Raw genomic sequence first — 15,819 nt, 5'->3', positions numbered from 1 at the left:
GCTGTCATCTCATACTGCCCTAAATACAGGACATCTTTTGTATTAGCCACTTGCTTCATAGCATCACGGAAACCAAGGGCCGAATACGGAAGACCTCAGAAGTCGTTATGAAGAAATGTGTTAAAAACAATGTTGTCTGGGTGCAGCCGCGGCAAAATGAGACGATAATTAATGTCCGCCATGCATAGGCTTTTCCGACACTCAGCTTGACTCGTTTTTAATGGACATCAGTGTTATTTACTTTGTATCATTCCTCTACTCATGTTAACTGCAATAAATAGTTTCATCCTGTTTGTTGGCTTACGAGTATTACAGTTTATGGAACGCCACGACAACTAAGACCCAAACATGCACAGCCCTGATGGCGATTCCATTTCTCGAAAATGACAGTACCAGAGCCCACGGAAATAGCATCGCAACGACCATGTTATTCTTATCGTGTAAAGGCGTCAGGTATAACAATCCTTAGGGAATACTAAATTTATCAAATTTTTCCTTTCGGTCGAGGAGAACGACGCAAACACAAAAAGATTTCTCTGGCGTTGTAGTTAACTCTATCGAACCAAGATGGGGCTACCAGTGCTGCCGCTACCGTACAGCTTTCTGACGTTACTGGATTTCGTAGATGTATTATGTATAAGGACAAGCTAAACCGCTCTTTTCTTACGTGACAGTGTCGCAATGGAGAGGGTATTCAGTGCTCTTTGTTCGCTGGCCGACGTGCTCAGATTCCACTTACCTCCAGAACCGCGAGCACCTGTGCAATCTGGCTATGCATGGTGCGGTTTCCGGGACTTGGATGCCTTCTGCCTTGGCCAAGGCACCGGCAAAGCCGTAGGAAAACAGGTAGCACACGTAGTAGTGGAATTCTAGGGATAGGGCGTAGCCCGCCAGGCTGGAGAGGTCCAGTCTCTCGCCCAACCAGGACAACTCGGACATGGCCGAACTGCGAGCCCAGAATATTGAAAAAAGAAACTGTAACTGATTGCGGTCATGATTATACTGCGTTTAGTGTTACGCTGACGATTTTAAGGGAAGGACAGGACGTGGACGTACGTAGCACAGGACGTGGACGTACTTGCGCTACGTACGTCCAAGTCCTGTCCACTTAAAATCGTGAGTGTAACACTAAGCGCAATATAATCCTGAACGTTCACCAACTAGCCCCCTTCATTGCTTTACTAACTGATTGCGTGTGACGTGCACAAGTGTGTAGTACATGTGCTGTCCAAATTCATGCTCCAGAAACAGCTCTCTGTGGGTCACCGACGGTAATGCGACGGCCAAGTGGGCTTTTGCTGACTGCACGCGCCGGAAGCGATTCCGAAGCCCGAAACACGTCATAGACGCCTTGTTTTGAAGGCATAGGTGGTGTCCAAAGCCGCGTTGCAGCGACGGCGTTCTCTGAGGAACACAAACTAATCTCGAAGGCTATGCTTTTACACATAGCTTTCGTTTGTTGGCATTTTAACCTGACCGTGTTAAGGGCCCCGTTTCGCAGAAAATTCGGTATAAGTGTCGGCATCGGCGGAGTTGTCAGTTAGTGATAATGAAAGTATATATTTAGGTTTATGTATACACCACGCCTTGCTAAATGACAGGCGGTGTATGCGGATTATACTGCCACACCATTCCATCACTAAAGTTGTTTATACCTTGTCTTAAATTTTGACAAAGTTATTTCTCGGAATCTTGAGAAAATGACTGCCCACAAACAATTGTCATGAAACAAAACACCGACAGCGCATGCCGCTTATGTTAAATCTTCCCGGACTTAAATGTTAAAAGTGCGAAACAATAACAGAAACCTGAAAATGATGCAATTTTATTTTTAGCACGGCTGTGCACTACCTCCTGGATCGACCTACGCAAGAAGCCGCATTTACAGCAGAAAGCCCGACTTCGTGCATAGCGTTCGCCGCCAGCGTTTACCGTTAAACGTTATGGTAGCATGAGCTGCTGTTGCCGGGAAGCGTGAAAAGCAGTCAGGAATCTTTGAATGTTATCGCGTTCCAGCCTTAAAGGAGAAGCTTAAGCGTCCTTGAATATTTTTTCGCGTCCATGTCCGCGGGTAAAAATGTAGGCCGATCCCGGAGGTTGTGCATTACTGGGCCGACCCGCGGCGCAACTGAAGCAGGCTTCAAGCACTCAGCAATGTGAAGAGAAAAAGACATACATTCTTTGAAATCACGTATACAGCATACAGAACTGCATTAATTTTAATTGAGAACAAGCATCCGAACCATATAATTGATGATAAGGCGTTCCTGAGAAGAATGCGAAGCACTTAGCGCATAGCGCTCCCCCGCATACGTTTCTTGGCAAAGGCTATTATTGAGCAAGCTGCCGTGGCGACGGCAGCTTGCGATGTGGGGAGTGACGTCACTGGTCTGTCGTATATGAAAGAATCAGCCTCGCAACTGATTTCATTGTTGCTGCAGCACCGCTATGGGTAGGCAACGCATAGTTGGGATTACCGAGGAGCAGCGTGAATACGAGGAGTGGCAACGGAAAAAAAAAGAAAAGGCAGTACGACCAGCGGCGGCGTGCTGTCGAAATTACCGTTACTTCAATTAGGACCATTACCCTAAAATAGCATTACTACCATTACACTAAAGCAATAGAGCATTGCATACCCCTCTCAGCAGTTGTAGTGGTGGTCTTCAACAGCTTCAGATTGGTTTATCATTAGAGGATAGTGAACTTGAAATTTTGCGTGGCCGTGTTACCAGGAGGCGAGTGTCTCTGCCAACGTAGACAACCTCCCTTTTGGCCTGTCCGTGAGTGACGCAGGGACAACGTCACCGTTTCGTGATAGTTCCCCGACTGGCGCCATGCTACACCAGTATTGACAGCGTGGTGTCTCTGTTATACCCATATAGGAAGGGTATCGTTTGTTTTACACCCTTGTATTAATGGGCGCTTTTTACTTAACACCCATAAGCAGGGTGTCGTAATTGTAACACTATTTCCTTTTTGGGGTGTTACTTATCACTGTTTTGCTTGGGATGTAGCAATACACCCAAAAAGGGCACCAAGTCATTTGCACCCCTAAGGGTGTTAAAAGTTTAGCGTGTAGGGCCTATTTCCCAAGAGTGAACGGGCAGATAGCTCCAGCAGGAAAGGAAGAATGGTGTTGGAGGAGACCGGCTTGCCGAGGATAGCTTCACGTCATGGTTCCTCACGAGCTTTTTTTTTTGTCCATGCTTTGGGATAAGTGGAGGTCACCACAATCTAGCAGTGTTGCAGAAAAGCAGGCTTCGCTCCCGTGAGTGCCGTTTCATTGTAATTGATAGAATGCCACAAAATTAAGGAGCCCTCCGGAAGCATGGTAAGTGAGAGGTACTGCAAAAGTGCGATTCATAGGCAAAAAAAAAAGATGCTTCGCGTTAAGATGAGAAGAAATATCACGAGATGTGACTCTAGAGAGCTTCTAGCGTCAAACACTGCGACCGAGTGGTCACTTAGAAATCTTAAGAAAAAACACTGCGGTTTTAGGATCTCCACAGGATGAAACCTCGGTTCAGTCCGTACACCTACCTGTAGAAGAAGTGGCACATGAGTTCCATGAGGAAGAAGTGGGCGCCGGAACGGAGCACCCCCGCGATCGCAGTAGCGATTACTCTCGGTGTGCAGCTGGGTTTCGGCTTGTCCAACTGGGCAGAAGCGTGCGCATATTTCTTAAGAACAGCCTGAAAAAGTTTTTTTCCAACAGTCTGCGCGCAAAATTGCGTTAAGGGTTGCTTTGAAGTATGCACGCTTTGTGGGAGCCGTGCGAGGCTCAAGAAAAGAAAATTAGCGTACTCGGCATGTGGGAGATAGGGAATAACTGATATCCAGGGCCGCACTTGCCTTTCTTCTTGGTGCTCAGAAGCAATGTTCGGCGATATTGAATTATCAGTTATTCCCTAATTTTATCGCTCTCACGTGCCCAACGACTCATCGGTTTCTTTTTTCTGCGCAAGCAGGAAGAAAAACAGCCGGTATACGTCGGGAATAAAAAAAAAGAAGCGGAGTGCAATTGAAAACACATTTAACGAAGCCTTAAGCGGGCTGGGCAGATGGAAAGGGTCGACTGCAACTTCTGAGCTGTTCTGAGTCTGTTCATTCCTTCAGCTCTCTATAGCTTCTCAAACCCAGTCCATCTTGCTCATTGTAAGGTAGGAGACCAGAAGTTTGTTCGGCCAATCTCCTAGAAACGTCTTGTCTACCTTCTCCCTACTCTTCCTTTTCTCACTCTCCCATTTTTCTTCCAAATCCGGCCCTCCGCCATCACAAATGTTTACATTTCTCGTGCAGCGGAATTTTGTGTTGTCGCTCGCAAAATTACCACGAAGTGTAGTGCCACCATTCGAGCTTCCACAAGCGAGTCATGTGCGATATTGTTATGCATGCGCATTTTGATGGGGCATTATGTGTGTGTGTGTGGGGGGGGGGGTGAGGCTGAGGGGCTGGTATGTCCAGCAACTAGCATCACCTACCTTTTCTTACTGTGATTTTAATGAGCTTTTTCATGTGCATTTTGATTGGGAAGTGGGTTGGGTGCCTCCAGGGGGGGAGGGGGGGAGAAGGGCAGGGGTGCTCAGTAAGCTAGCATCACCTGCTTGTTTAATGCCATAGTGCTATAGGCGGTGCTCCTTCATTTAGTAGGTATCCGTTTGGCTGAAAATGTGAGCTGATCCCGAAGGCAGAGGAGTGTAAGGCAGCATCTAGAAGCGCTAGCTGCCAAGGCCGAGTAAGGTGAAAAAATTGGAGGGCGCTTAAACTTCGCCGTTAAGAATGGAATGCGATAGCATCGAAAGAGTCCTGGCTGCTTCTCATGCCTCCCGGTACCTGCAGCTCATGTCACCGTAATGTTTACCGGCGAACACTTTCGCCGAATGCTACGCACGAAAGCGAGCTTTTTGGTTCTTTTTTTGATGGTCTTGCAAGAACCGAGCGGGCCGCGCCTCTCCTACTAAGACAGACGTCAATCGGCAGCTGGAAAACGCTATCGCGTAAAGGGGTTTCTGTTTGAGTTTCCACATAACGTAATTATGTTTTCCCATATATTCAAATTACAGTTCAACGCCATCATGTCTGTAGGCTGTGTGTACGTCGCACTTTACGATTTTTCTGCTGCATTTTCCTTTGACAAATTGAATTAGTTCAGTAACGCCTCTGCGCCACGCGGAGGGCCTGCGCAGTTGGATATGCGTGGTTCGGAATTATTTTTCGCTCACGATACAGCGTCGACAACGAGTTTTCTTTTTTTTTCGCGACACGGGTCCTTAACGCTATCGCGTTAAAATAGGAGCCATAGGAATGCATCCCCACTCGTGGACGAACTAACATAGTCGCCATGGAGTCCGGTCATCTCCAAGAAGAGGACTGAAAGCATCAGTGGCGTTTGCATGCAATATCTTGGGGGTCACGGTCCGAGGATATTTTTCTTCCGGGAGCTTTGTGTCCTCTAAGCGGACCTGAAGTTCTAGCGATGTATAGCTTCGACATACCTGGGCTATGTATTCGTCGTATCTTTGCGGTGGCCCCAGGTAAACCATAGGCAGGTATATCAGGTAGCCCAGCGTCTTCCAGTACGGCGGTGATCTGCGCCGACAGTCCCCGGCATTCTTCTGGCGCTCGGCTCGAACGAACTCCACGCTGAAACTCAGACCGCGCAGGATATTCCAGTGGAAGATGACGAAGGCTGCCCTGTAGGGCATTAGGCCGTACCGAGGGTACATGTACTGGAGGTTAAAAAAAGAGTAGAGATATTTGGTTCTGTGGGCAGCGCACTTTTCCACAGCCGCCATGGCTGAGAGATAGAAAACAACACAGGAAAAATCTCGTTTATCTTGGTGTTTTCACAGTCCTCCATGTGTTATGCATCTATTGCACTGTGCCCGTCGCCGAAAGGCACGGTCACTGCTAGTGGCAATGCGGAGCCCATAGCATCACTCCGCGGAGTGCCTTACCACCGGGGCCTCATGAAGTCTTGCGGTGCAGGCGCCATTAAAGCGATTGGCGAAAATCCTGGGGAGTCGTCTGCTATGGTGAGTCGTCTGCCAAGACTTCATGAGGCGTCGGCAGAGGCGTTTCAAGTAGCGCTGTCATGCGCTTTCCTGTTCCCGCTAGCAGTGGCCGCGTCTGTACATATTGCCGAGGGTGTTATTCATGGTTAAAGATGCTTCGTACCATGAAACTAACATAGAATATCAGTCGTGTGCTCGAAGCCTTTTGCTCGTTGACAACTTCGTCTCTGCCTGTCGAGGTTCGTGCAAGTCATTGCAAGTTGACCGACACTGCGTTGTCGCGCAGCAAAGATAAAATGGTTTTAGGCAAGTGTCGCCCCCCTTGCAGGGTTACGAACATTGAATCAGAAAATGCGCGAGTATAACCTTTAAAATCAGACGAAAGCCACAACTCGCGGATTCCAGAACATGTTCACAATATTGCCGCTACCATCGGGCATCGAATTCAACGGAATACAAATTATTTCCGCTGAACCCCATAACAAACTACTAAATCTTGCCGAAAACCTATTGCAATTTCGCAACTACGAGTCCAGGAGCTTAGGGCCATTAGCAAGCATCCTTTTAAGCGTGGATAAATGTAGTTCCCATATCCGGTCGATGTGACTTAATAAATTGTAGCAGCGTCCGTCTAGTTTTGTCGGTAAGAAAAGATTACCTGATGTTCTAAAGGAATCCGGTGCTCAACCTAAAAAAAGTTATGAGAAATTTGTGTGCCAAGATAGCCCTGATACGAAAAAAAAAAGAAGTAAAATACGCAACCCAGCATGAGAAACCGGTCATAAAGCCTGGAACAAAAGGAAAAAGAAATGTTTGACATTTGTTTTCTTTGGGATCATCCAACACAATTCCGCTCTGCGAATGGCAATAAGGTTTTCAGAGTAGTTTAGCCACATATTCTGCATGCTTTGATGTTGCGCTTTTTTCATGTCTCACTTTATTGGTATGACTTTTCTTGAGTGACTGTTTCTTTTAAGGCGTGAAATCAACACGATACCGATCACCCTTCTCATCATATGTGCTGCCTCCACATAAGAAGTCATATATATATATATATATATATATATATATATATATATATATATATATATATATATATATATATATATATATATATATATATATATGAGCAGAGGCCTTGTACGTTGTCAGCAGTGGACCCAAAGAAATAGGCCGATTATGATGATATGCATATTATGAAAAGTTTTGTCATGTTTTAGTGTAGAGTAATGGTTTCGTTTCCAATAAGGTACTGGGAAAATTTCACACTTATTACTTTTTAGTTGGACACATATTTCGATTTTTTTTTCTCTTTTCGTTTCTCTAGCTACGACATTGGGGCGCCAAAAGCCACAGGGGCCAAACTTGCCGTTTAGTCTCAGTTTATTACGCAACAACAGAAACGGTTGTTCGCCTTACTATATGGCACAAAAAAATAAATAAATAAGTAAGTAAGTAAATAAATAAATAAATAAATAAATAAATAAATAAATATATAAATAAATAAATAAATATATAAATAAATAAATAAATAAATATAACAAAAGTGATGCGCAATCTCTGCAAATAGGTTAGTTGGCTCACTCACGCCAAATGCATCGAAAGGAATGAAAAACTTTTGGAAGTGGATGAAGGCAGCAAGCACGTAGCAAAGTGCTGGGCTGTGTAGCGCGGCCACGGTGTAGAATGCGGCGTGTTGTCCCACGAACAGCAGCGCCACCTCCCAGCCGAAGGCGAAGGTCACGTACAGCAAGGAGTAGGCAGCGTAGAAGACAGGAACCAGCTGCGAGAGGATTAGCGACGAGGAGATTAGGAGGTGAATGAGCAGGGACGTAGGGGGGGGGGGGGTGATACTCGTTGCTTGCTTGGCCCACTGGGATTTTTCAGTGCCTATGCCACTTACGTTAAACAAGGGCAATGATGTCATATGGATGCAATGAAGGCGACTGTTGTGACCTAAATGGCGAAAAGCGCGGATCCCAGAGCGCAAGAATTGAAGCCTGAAATATTGCTTGGCGAACTCCTTGTGAAGAGCTGTATGTGGTAGGTGCTGCCAGGCTACGGACGATTTGCGGCATTCCTGCTGGCCCGACGTTACACCGTGAATTTGCAGGTGAAGTGGAAGTGAGCCCATTGAATCTTGCATGGAGAACGGATAATGCTATGTGAAAAGCAACTTGGAAAATAAACTATTGACGCGCATACCGTGAAGGACGCAAGAAGGTACATGAAAGAGGCAATGGCTATCTAGTTTCTTCGGTGCCGAAAAGACCACATTCATGTCAGCTCGCTCGTCAGTGTTCGTTCGTTTACGTGAAACGTCGTGAATGTACGGGACTGCAGCAACCTGTCTCTTGTCCATGTTGGCACCCCCTCTCGTAGAAGAAACCGTCATCCCTCAGCTGCACCTGTATGAGCAGGTTTAATTTTGCACCCCTGGACTTCTTTGTCGTGCAGCTAAATTTAACCGCGCGAACGTCCTAACATTTCGCCACCATCCAAATACGGCCACAGCGGGATCACATCCTCTATCTCGAAGAGAGCGGTCCACCGCCACAGCTAATCTAGATGATACCTCGGCGCGTGTGAACTGCCGTAGCACGGACGATGAGAACATACGCTGAAAGTATTTGTCCTTTTTTTATGGTCTTACAGGGCCGCTGACGCATTGGTATTACGCAATGCTCTATATACAGCCCGTTACTGAGTGGAGCAGCGCCGCAACGGGACCACTGGCTTGCATTCAGTTTTTTGAGCTGGAAGTAATCAGCGTCTCTGAAGGCGGGATTTCGTAACATTGTGTGTGTTGTCTTTTTATCGGTCGACTTTTGTCAGTAGCTTGGCCGTTGTCTTTGTAGTCAACGCTCTACATTTTCAGCCCACAGTAGAGCCCCTGCAAGTAATAGCATCGGTATGGTTACGTTTGTTTCAGCACATTCCACATCCCCTTCGCGTTATTATGCACGAAGAACACTGCAGCTGTTGTCCAGGTAGCTGCAATGATCTTACCGCAGACATCCGGGCGCGGCTGCAGGTTCACTGCATTCTGTATGGGTGAACAATAATGTTACAAATATGGGCAGAAACCGAAAGATGGCTGTCAAATGAAAAGTTATCGCTGCAGGGTAAACATGCTGAGCTACGTGGCTGGAGGACAATTATTGGTTAGCTGTGTTGGTTAAATGCTGGGAGGCATGTGGGCAATCATGAAGCTGCACTGGCCCCACAATGGATCCACCCTACAAAAGAAGCAAAACTTTTTATTGAACTAGTTGGTGCATGTTACTGAAGTACTAAAGCGCTAAACAGACGACACAAGTGTCCCCATGCATCTTCTTGTGTCGTCTGTTTGGCGCTTTAGTACTTCACTACAAAAGAAGACCGGCAGGCTAGCGCCAAAGGCGATCGACGTCTTTGTGGCAACGGCGAACGGCTGGTTGGGGCGGTGACCTCGTTATAGTGACGTGGTTCATAGCAGGGAAGAAAGCATAGAGGGCTGCCATCGGCAGGGCGGATACTTTGGTTGCTCCAACTGGACGGGAATGAGCAGCGGCTGCGGCGGCGGCATGCATGACGTGATCAACGCGAGAGTAGCTGAAACATAGGTCGGTCGCCCGCCATTCATTACCGACGACCTACCAAACACCTCACTCGGCCCCTTCACCACCCTTGCCTAAGGTGGGCCTCATAATCAATATATATGTCGTAGTTATAGCACATAAGACAAACGAATTTATTACGATGCATCTGGTTTTCGTAAAGCTGTTGACAGCACCTTGTTTAGAAGTAGTGGTAGGGCACCTTGCCGCTATGAAGAATGATGCGTGTAACGTTAAGGGACAAGAAAAGAGCAGATTGGGTAAGGCAACAAACACGAGTTAATGACATCTTAGTTGAAATAAAAAAAAATAAATGGGGCATGGACAGGACATGTAATGAGCAGGGAAGATAACCGATGGTCATTAAGGGTTACGGACTGGATTCCAAGGCAAGGGAAGCGTAGCAGGGGGCGGCAGAAAGTTAGGTGGGCGCATGAGATTGAGAAGTTTGCATGGACGACACGGCCACAATTAGTACATGACCGTGGTTGCTGGAGAAGCATGGGAGAGGCCTTTGCCCTGCAACGGGCGTAACCAGGCTGATGATGATGATGATGATGACCTTGCCGCTTACTGCGTCGTCGGCTTTCAAGTGGAGCATGTCGAACTGTCGCTCTGAAAATCATTTGGTAACATTAGCGGTGTGCTACAGCAGGAGGCTGAGAAAACTCTTTGTTTTTATCTATGACCGTGAATTAACGTTAGGCTGTTATGCATCTGCAGAGTTATAGAGGGCTCACGCGCACGGACTATGTGTGCGTGTGTGTAATTTGGCAATGCCGAGCGCAGGGCTTACCGACGGTGCGACGAAGGCTGTTGCTCGGCCCAGCACGGGATGAAAGAGGTACCACTTCCACGCGGTGGTCATGACATACCTCGTGGTCTCCCATTCCCAGTTGACGGCATCCTATAAGCAGCCGGGAGCAAGAAGTGTTTATTTATTTATTTATTTATTTATTTATTTATTTATTATTACCTCAAAGGCCCCAACGTGGGGTATTACATGAGGGATGGGTAACCACTTCAGTGGAATATGGACTCAATGGCAGCCTTGAAATGATGTGGATGTTGTGATGAAATGATGAAGTGTTGTTGGCCAGCATTAATTTGGATTAGCTACAACCGTGCAGTGGCGCGGGCACATAACGGACGCACATCTTTACTAAAAAATCTCGCGAATTATTCTGCTGCAGGGGTGTCGTAGACAGTGTTGTAACCTGCTCGTAATAATAAGCCTCTGTTCACCCTTTCCTTTACTGCCCCTGTAAGGTAACATACAGGACGCTCATCTGGTCGACCTCCCTGCCTGAATGGTTACTTTATTAACGAAAACAAGAAGAAATACCACCGTAATTCTTAATATGATCCGCTTTAGTGGCCGCAGGCCAACGCATAGTTGTACGTTGTTACTGCAAATTCGTTATAATGTGAAATAAACATTTGCACGTGATATTGAAGTTTTTGATCATGACCGGCGCGTGTGCAGGTCGCTGCTTCCGTCGCCGACGAACGTGACACTGGCCATGCACCGAACACGCCCTGCAAAGCGGCAAACCTGATGTTACGTGCATTTTACGTGCACGTAACATCAGGTGACTAAGTGCCCGTGTGGACGTAACCTGATGTTACGTGCACGCGGGCCAACCACCGACGACGAGAGACTGAAGCTTCTCTATAACAGATCCTGTGTCCGCCACTATGATCCCGTTTCGGACGGATGTTTAGGTGGCCGACGAAGCAAAGCGCCTCGTTCTCATTTTCATTTACGCAACGCCACATTTAGAGGTGCGCACCCGCCGCGCTGGCCTAGCGGGTATGGTGCACGCGCTGCTAAACGCGCTGTCACGGGATCGAGTACCGGCCGCGGCGGCCGCATTTCGATGGGGGGAAGCGGAAGGCGAAAACTCCCTCGTCCCGTCATCGGGACCACGTTAGAGGTTCCGTGGTGGTAAAAATTGAGCCGCAGTCAGCCACTATGGCGCGCCTCATATTCAAATAGTAGTTTTGGCATGTGACACATCTCAGAATTCAACATTTTGTGGCGAAACAGAGGCTAGGTTCCCTAGGGAAATGTCCCCACATTTCCCTCTGGGAACTTTTTAGGTCGGATTACTAGGGAAAAGAAGCTTTCGTCCCAAGGGTGCCGACACGCAGAAGCTGCGTCGCCTTTGACCGACCCTTGGGCGTAACCTAAAAATCTGGGGGACTGCGCCCAAGTACGGAGGAGGACATGCTTCCCTCCCTTCGTCCCTAGCCGATGAAAGTGCGCATCGCGAGAGAACCGGCGCTTCCGTACAAATGGAATCGCATCGGCCTATACAAAGCCCCTAGTGGCGAAGCACACAATACAGCAAGTTCGGAGTAAGAACGTGCCAATATTAATTGGTCTGCGGTTACCAAAGGACCATGTACCTACGCATCTACATGTCACGTGAGCTCCAACGTTGAGCGTGCAATAAGCCACCATCCTTATTGGTGCACCCCTGCGAGCTTTTTCCTTGCAACCAGAGCACACGGCGTGCGTTAAGTTATTGCCGCCTTTGCACTTTATACGAAACATCACAGCGGTGCCGACGCGAAGACCACGAAGGCGAGAATTGCGCTGGAGTATCCATATAATTGCTATTAGAATAAATCACAGTAAAAGTATACGTCACCTGCTTTTGCTTAAGACCGTAAGGACTGCTTCTGAAGGCACGCGGCATTTGCTCCAAAAGAAAGGCATCTAAGGAGAAGAGGAAATGGGCGTCTCAGAAATAACTGGGGATTGCTGGTTTTACGCAGCACGTTTTAGTGTGAGGTAAGCTGAAATTCACGCAATATGATATGACGATCAAATGACACCTGCCGCGACATGTCTCATTTAGCTGCAGCAGCTGAGGTTTGCAGTGGCAAAACATAAGGGCCTGAAGTACTTGTTCCGAAAAATCATGCACCACACCACAACCAGAATAACACGAGACGAGTCGAACAAAAAAAGAAGAAGAAAAGAAAACGAAAATTGAGAAAGCTGTGTCAGGGACGCCGCCAGAGTGGGGTATGTAAAACATCTTTCGTGTGCTGCAGACTGTGTATGGACACAAGGCATACCGAAATCACGTAATCAAATACTCGTGGTACATAAATACACGCCCTACAGAGGTGACATGCCTAATTCATGTTGCAGGTGTAGGGCGTCTTACAGTCGGATTTTGCAATCCTGCTCGCTCCTTAGTCGTAGTGGACCAGCGGGACCGTAGTGGGGGCTTTCTCTCTGTGTGTGCTTTGTTTTTCTGTTATTTCTTGATTTCATCCGCAACTTAAGAGTCTGTTCTTGTTCAACCATGTACCCTCCCCATTTGTAACGCCCCAGAGGCCCTGTGAGGGCAAATAAATAAATAAATAAATAAATAAATAAATAAATAAATAAATAAATAAATAAATAAATAAATAAATAAATAAATAAATAAATAAATACAGATAAATAAATAAATATATAAATAGATAAATATATAAATAAATAAATACGACTTGGCGGAAACTTCGCTTTATGTACATTCAAGGAAAGGCGTTGGGTCAGCAAAATGTTTCTTTTAACGTTCAGCCACAGTCTGTGTTAACATCCAGGTGTTCTCTTTGCGTTGACATGTTTATATGTTGAAGTTTAAGAACCATCCCACTTCGCCATTGAGGCCATAAACTAAGCGACCTACCCGAGCGAAACACCCCAGGAAGTAGGAACAAAAATATCGTTCATGAAGTTAGCGCACGATGCTCGTGCGTGACTGATCAAGGGCACACAAGCAATGGAAGTGCCTGAAAAAAAAAAACAGTCAAAGCGATTCACTTACTCTGTTCGTTAGTCGCAAACCTCCACAGGGCATACGCGGTGAGAGCGAAAGTAAAGCCCCAGTGGTACACCTTTTCAGGAGTCCAACTCCACCTTGAAAATGAGAAATCGCTTGCTTTTTTTTCTTGTTATTGTTGCACCGTCTCGACGCAGTTTGATGCGTAACGAAAATAACACACTCGTATGTATACGCGCGGCGCACGAAACCCGCATGCAGTCACAAACACACACAGCGACACAGACAGACGTGCGCAAACGGACGCAGGCAGAAGGCGCGCAGAAGCCGCATGCGCATGCGCACTAACACAAGCACGAGCGTGCGCGCCCACGCGTATCGAGAACAGACTCCGAGACGTGACATGCCTATGTAGAAGACCCCCGTAGACCCGTAAACCATAAGACAGGCGTGCCTGTACGCAAGACCACTCACAAATACAAGCAAGAACATTCGAGTGCAGGCACGGATTTGCCGACGCCGTGCAGTACAGAGCATTTCCTTTTTATGCGAAGCATATTACGAGGGCTCAACCCAGCTCCTCAGGCGCGGCGGTGACCATGAAATCACGTGACACCGTGACGTCACGACAGAGGAGAAGTGGCTTTGGCTCAACTCTTGCAAGACGGGCTGGGTGGGAATCGAACCAGGGTCTCCGGAGTGTGGGACGGAGACGCTACCACTGAGCCACGAGTACAACGCTTCAAAGCGGTACAAAAGCGCCTCTAGTGAATGCGGTGTTGCCTTAGAAACGCGCTGTTTCTAAGGCGTGCGTCTCTTGCTCAGGCGCACATTTCGTTGCCGCGCCGAACGCTGCTTTGCTCGACGCTCACCGCGTCCAATGCGGGGCGCGTAGTCGCTGCCCTGTAGCCCATTGTCTTACACCCCTTGGCGGGTCGACGGGAACGCTGTCGCTTTCCACTCTTGAAGGCGAAGAAGTAATGCATGAGTTGTTTCTTCGTCTAGCCGAACCAAATATAGCCAAGCAACAGCAGTTCACCAGGCTAAACAGTGGTTCAACAACTAAAATAAAGGCTAGTATGCTTCGCATCCTGGGCTTAACCTTACCTAAGCCACAGCCATTTTTTTTTATACACCGTACATAATTTATAAAAATCGCCTTGTTTCAGGTAGCGTAATTGTACTACTTGAGCTAGATTATTAGAGGCGGCTCTCATTACTTGCAAGGGAAATTAAAATGCTTAATCGAGGAATTAAAAAAATCGGTAAATGACCATTTAATTTACCTTACGGCCCACGTTCTCCAATATTTCACGTTAAATTTTGTGTCCTTTCTAAATGTTATTTCGCCGTTGCCTGCTGACGTGAATTGCCTATGTGCCACGCCCTGTACACTATATGCCTGGATTTGTTTTCCGGGCTTCAGATGTCTTTAGCTACCGTGTAACTTATCTTTTTTTTTAATCTGGGGTCGAGTGCCCCAATTGACTGAGAGGAATAAAACACTCGTATTGCAGTTGACGAGTTGAAGCCACTGAGTTTTCGACGCATGTCCACCTGAAGTGAATACTGAGGATGGCACCGGTTTTGAGGTGTGTGCAGTGAATGTTGCGGTAAGGCTGCACTTTTGCTCTAGGGTGCCTATGTATTTTGTCGCCAACTTCGGGAAATATTATATAAAAACTGGTGAAATGTTGAAAGTTAATTACAAGTGGATGCACCTTGCCAAGTCACCTGCTACAATTTGTACATTGCAGTTTTTGCCGTAAAGCAATTATTTAAAGAAATGGAGCAGTGACTTGTTATAAGTTGATTATGCTTGGTTATAAGTTCATTTCTGCAAGCAATGTCCGCCTCCTTGAGTAATTAGCCTCAGTGACTATAATTATGCTATCTGCCACAGGCGAAATTTGAAAATTCTGTGAGATCTAAAAAGAAAAAGGAAACGCCAGGTATAAGCCCACACCCATACAAATGTACGGAGTCGCACAAGAGAAAGCAGAACGAAATTTGTCTTATATCTTGGCATCTCCTACCTCTTAAGTTCGGTTTCCCGCTTGTGGGAGGCATCCTTCTTGTCATCCATTATTGAATTAGCCGCACCCAATGAGCCCTTTTTAGGTGTAGGGCTTATAGCATTTCTTTCGTTTTCAATGAAACTATAAGGCTGCACTCCTTTTCCAAGGTGCTTCCGACAATAATATACCGAGCCAACGCTTCAAGCACGAGGCGAACCGAATGCTCGAGTACGTCAGCGCATGGGATAGGTCAGAGGCAATGGAAGAAAAAAAATACAACGAACAAAAAGAACTGGCTTCGACTTTCTAAACGCTGGAGATGTCACATGCGGGTTAGAGCGCTAAACTGATGTTCTTTGAAAGAGATAACTGTGGGGTGCGCTACAAAAAAATGCGTACGATG

The 15,819-nt window shown here is 46.8% G+C and overlaps 1 protein-coding gene across 1 annotated transcript in view; it reads right to left on the bottom strand.

Moving 5' to 3' along the window:
• LOC135904780 (protein-cysteine N-palmitoyltransferase Rasp-like) overlaps positions 1 to 15,583 on the bottom strand; it is a 32,982-nt gene extending 17,399 nt beyond the window's left edge. Inside the window, exons 1-8 of the mRNA XM_065435762.2 lie at positions 15,435 to 15,583; positions 13,444 to 13,535; positions 12,271 to 12,338; positions 10,410 to 10,520; positions 7,603 to 7,797; positions 5,496 to 5,729; positions 3,541 to 3,656; positions 740 to 946 (exon numbers count right to left, since the gene is read on the bottom strand). Coding sequence (XP_065291834.2) covers positions 740 to 946; positions 3,541 to 3,656; positions 5,496 to 5,729; positions 7,603 to 7,797; positions 10,410 to 10,520; positions 12,271 to 12,338; positions 13,444 to 13,535; positions 15,435 to 15,484 — 1,073 coding nt within the window. The 5' untranslated portion in view covers positions 15,485 to 15,583. The remainder of the gene's footprint in view (positions 1 to 739; positions 947 to 3,540; positions 3,657 to 5,495; positions 5,730 to 7,602; positions 7,798 to 10,409; positions 10,521 to 12,270; positions 12,339 to 13,443; positions 13,536 to 15,434) is intronic.
• Between the last annotated feature and the right edge of the window lie 236 nt (positions 15,584 to 15,819).

Source organism: Dermacentor albipictus, chromosome 7 (assembly GCF_038994185.2).
Source record: "Dermacentor albipictus isolate Rhodes 1998 colony chromosome 7, USDA_Dalb.pri_finalv2, whole genome shotgun sequence".
NCBI lineage: Eukaryota > Metazoa > Arthropoda > Arachnida > Ixodida > Ixodidae > Dermacentor > Dermacentor albipictus.
The sequence above is the reverse complement of the archived record's forward strand: the minus strand, read 5'-3'. Positions and strand labels throughout refer to the sequence as shown.